General features: G+C 38.2%; 1 protein-coding gene across 1 annotated transcript in view; it reads right to left on the bottom strand.

Moving 5' to 3' along the window:
* Positions 1-3,104: 3,104 nt before the first annotated feature.
* The window catches only part of LOC107568413 (SWI/SNF-related matrix-associated actin-dependent regulator of chromatin subfamily A containing DEAD/H box 1A-like), a 17,128-nt gene continuing 16,050 nt past the window's right edge, over positions 3,105-4,182 (bottom strand). Inside the window, exon 22 of the mRNA XM_016254391.1 lies at positions 3,105-3,464. Coding sequence (XP_016109877.1) covers positions 3,403-3,464 — 62 coding nt within the window. The 3' untranslated portion in view covers positions 3,105-3,402. The remainder of the gene's footprint in view (positions 3,465-4,182) is intronic.

Genomic DNA, 4,182 nt, shown 5'->3' with positions numbered 1-4,182 from the left:
ATGATTAATTATTCATATTTCCTCATGAGCTGATTCGTTACAAAGTATATGACATGTATGGTTTATTTAAACCGCAAAGGTTAAATATAAATTAAAATTATTACAACAGATGTGAAGGGAGAGGAGAATTTATACATGCGTCAGGTTTTTCGATGAAAAATATTTCCGCAAAGGATACACCTGTGTATCCTCGCTCATGAGTCCTCAGGAAGCCTCCTCGCTGTGCAACTAGAGAATTGAGATGTCCTTCAAGATGGCTGTACTCAATCGGTTTCCGGGTCATAGGATGAAGGAAACGAGGAGGGATATTGAGAAGCAACCCTAGTATGCCTAGTAAGAGCTTGATTAGCTGGTTCAGGTGTGTCTAATTGGAGTTGGAGCTAAACTCTGGAGGACAGTGTCCCTCCAGGACCGAGTTTGGGCATCCCTGCCATAGCTATCTCAAACCCTCTAGTGCAGGGGTTCTCATCCACTTTCCTGGAGAGTTTAGCTCCAACCTCAATCTGTAACTTTCTAGTGATCCTGAAGACCTTGATTAGCTTGTTTAGGTGTGTCCGATTTGGGTTGGAGCTAAACTCCACAGGAAAGTGTACCTCGAGGGCCAAAGTTGAGTACCACTGCTCTAGTTCCACCAACAGCTCAAAATGCATTTTTTGCATGACCTGATGGTACATGCACAGTAGGCACAGTGCCACCTAGTGGTCAGAACATATGAAAAACTTTTACTTGTAAATTTTGAACTGTTTGGCCAAAAGTCACAAGACAAGATAAAATTAACCTTAACCTACAGTATTTTCAGAATGATTGCAAGCCATTTGACTGCCATGTATCACATGTATGTGACACGTATGTGAGCTGTATTATAAATATCTGCTGAAATTTTAACTGAGTTACTAGGGCATGTACCTGTTTACTTAAAATTGATACGATCAGAGAGAAAATAACCATGCAACTGTCTGCTACAGTATTGTATCAGACAGCGCATTATAGACTTCCCAAGACACAATTTAATTTATTCTTTGTTATAGGAGAAGAAGAATTGTAGCTATAAACTTGTAAAATCATTTAAACCAACATGTTAGACTATAAGCTCCTGAAAGAGGTGCTTCCAGAAGTTGTAGATCCTCTTCTTAATATTAATTCATATGTCCCAAAATCGTTCAAACTGGCTGCATTTGATACTATCGACAACAACATTCTTTTAAATGGGCTCGAAAATCATGTTGACATTAGAATTGCATTGACAGTTCAAATTGTACTTATCTGACCATAATCAATTTGTAGCAGTAATTGAATCAACATCATATTGATCACAAGTTCAGTATGGCTAAGAATTTGCTTTTATTTACTATTATGCTGAAGATACTTAGTTCTATATTTCTTCACGGCTTGACAAAACATACCAGTTCACTAAAACAGAATGTATAGCTGACATATGTTCTCAAAGTCACTTGCAGAACAGTTAATTCATGCAGGTTAGATTATTGTAATGCTATACTGGGTGGCTGCCCTGTAGGCTTAATAAACACCAGCTGGTTCAAAACACAGCAGTTAAAGAGTTCTTACTAGAACCAGGAAGTATGATCACATTAACCCAATTTTGTCAACACTGCTCTGGCTCCCTTTTAAACTATGAAACTTGATGCTTATCTGAAGCCCTTGTTGGATTACAAATTTAAGAATCTGTTTAAAATATGCTGATACTATATTCTGACATAGCATCACATGAAAAACTAAGGTGAAGTACATTGTATTTAGCATTTAAGGTAAATTACATCAGACAAATGATTATCTTAAAGTGTAGCAAGAGGTTCCTGTCTGTTCCGGTTTCTCTTATTGTTAGTCAAATTAACCAAATTACTGAGAAAGTCACATTTTGTTTGTAATGGCTCTTGGTGCCTCCGCCCCAGACTTTGAGTAGTTATGCTGACTGGATTAGCACCTATGCATTTGAATGACACTGTTATGCTGATGAGATCAGGGCTGGAGAAATTCCGGTAACGGGCTGATTCCTGTATTGCATTTGCATGCTTTGTTTAGATTGTCGCCACCTCTACTGAATGAATCCCGCCCCCTTAAAATGTATATAAACTCTACTGTGCTGAGCTATAGTCAGACTTGGATGACTGCAGCGCACAGCGAGTCCTCAATAAAGAGTGACTTCTGTATGAAAGATATCCCAACGTCTCCTGGTTTCTGCTTCGACAAGGAAAAAGTTTCCTACACCCTTAATGGTTTAGCTCCTCAGTACCTGAGCAAGCTCGTCACATTATAGTCCTTCATGTCCACAGTTGAAAATACCTATAATACAAATGAACTGCAGGAATTAGATACTTTTCCTAGTGTTGTCCAGGAGGCAGACACAATTCAGCAGTATGAATCTAGATTAAACACTCATCTCTTTAACATGTCGTTTCTAAAATTCCAATAATTCAAATCTCAATCACATTTCAATAATGTACTATCTCGCTCTCTCTCTCTTTGCGTGTCGTACGCCTTCACACTAGAGTTTACAGTACGTCAAATACAGGTGCACTGCGCATCCTTTTAGATGAAATGAAAAATAGCGGAGATCATAGATGAAACTCTGAAGTGCTCAGTCAGTGTGTTCGGTGAGTGAAAATATATCTGTGCTAAACATATACTTGGCCTCCAACTCACACACTGGTGAGTAAAATCAAATAATTTAGTCATTGGCTAATATTAGACATCATTTAGTCGCCCAGAGTGAAGATTTAGTCGCATATGCGAGTGAGTTTGGGTTCCTTGCCACTGATGCCTTTTGGTTTGCTTCAAGGGCACACTTAATATTGTTGACTTGACTACACAGATACTACTGGCTAAGAACTGAACTGAGCTGGATGATTACATCACTGTTTCCCTCAGAGATGCTTTATAGATGAACTAAACCCATTCCATAATTGCACTTTACAGTAAACTGAACTGAATCAACAATGAACTGACTTCAACTAAATAATGACTTTTTACTATTGTGTTTAGTAAACGACTATTATCTTTATTTAGAAAACACAAAACAAGAACAAACATTAAACAACAAAACTGTTACAGTACAAGTATAACCAGTTATTTTCAGCAGTGCCTAAACTGAGCTGGGTAGGTGAGTTACAGTCTTTCAGATGGCACACATGACAGATCTCCAGTGTGGAATATTAACATGAGTATTTCAGGTGATCCCTGAGTAACGCAACCTCCTCTACTGCCAGTACATTGGTCCAAGATTTGTGTGCATTTAATAACTGACCTCTAACATTTGAACATAGAAAAAAATGCTTATCCTTACCTAAACCACATCAAATCAGTTTCAAGTTGCTGTGTTTGTACTTGACGAGTGGAGGGAAATGCACAGGCAACTACCACTCTGACTTTACCATTCTTCAGGTTTCAAAGGCCCAATGAGACTTTGAGCAGCTCTGCCATTTGTTCAGTCATAGCACCGTCCTCATCTGAACAGTGAAAAAGAATTATAGAGCCTTTAATATTATAGTGAAAAGCCAGATACATAACAACAACTGATAATATAGTAAAACCACCATAATTAAAGTTTCTATTTTAATTCATTAAATTCATTGGATTATCCAAAAAATATTTCAAATATTTTTCATTGAAATTACAGTAAAATAAACTATACAGAACTGCAATAAGATTTTGGTTATATGACCCACTACTACTAGAAAGGGAAGTTATTTTGAGGTTCATATTCTAAATTGTGACTAGGGATGCAGCGATTAACCGGTTTCGCGATTAACCGCGCTTTAAAATGTCACTGTTAATTAATCGTAAAGGTTCCGCTAAACCGAGTGTTTCTGTTACACGGAACGGAACTGTTGCAGCTTGCGCAAAATGAAAAAAGTTACACTAGCAGTGCAACGGCTTAATTTATGCATTAGATGAACTGTGACAGAGGGACCAAACAGCGAAGCTTTATTTCCACCAGAGAAATGCCTGTCGATAGCGTGGGACCATTTTGGGTACACCAAGAATGACCAGGGTGTCATTTAAATATTGCTGTAAAAAACTGCTGCTAAAGAGTGAATACATAAGGGATAATGCACGGCTGGCTGTACATTGAACGAAGGCAAGAACCACCTGACGCAAAGCTACAGCTCGTTAGCTCTGCATTCTGCCCGCTTCAGATCAGAAAGAGATGAAATAGTGTGGTAA

This window comes from Sinocyclocheilus grahami, unplaced genomic scaffold, assembly GCF_001515645.1.
Source record: "Sinocyclocheilus grahami isolate Dianchi unplaced genomic scaffold, SAMN03320097.WGS_v1.1 scaffold1241.1, whole genome shotgun sequence".
In the NCBI taxonomy this organism is placed as follows: Eukaryota; Metazoa; Chordata; class Actinopteri; order Cypriniformes; family Cyprinidae; genus Sinocyclocheilus; species Sinocyclocheilus grahami.
Note: the sequence above shows the minus strand (reverse complement) of the source record. Positions and strands in the feature narration are given on the sequence as shown.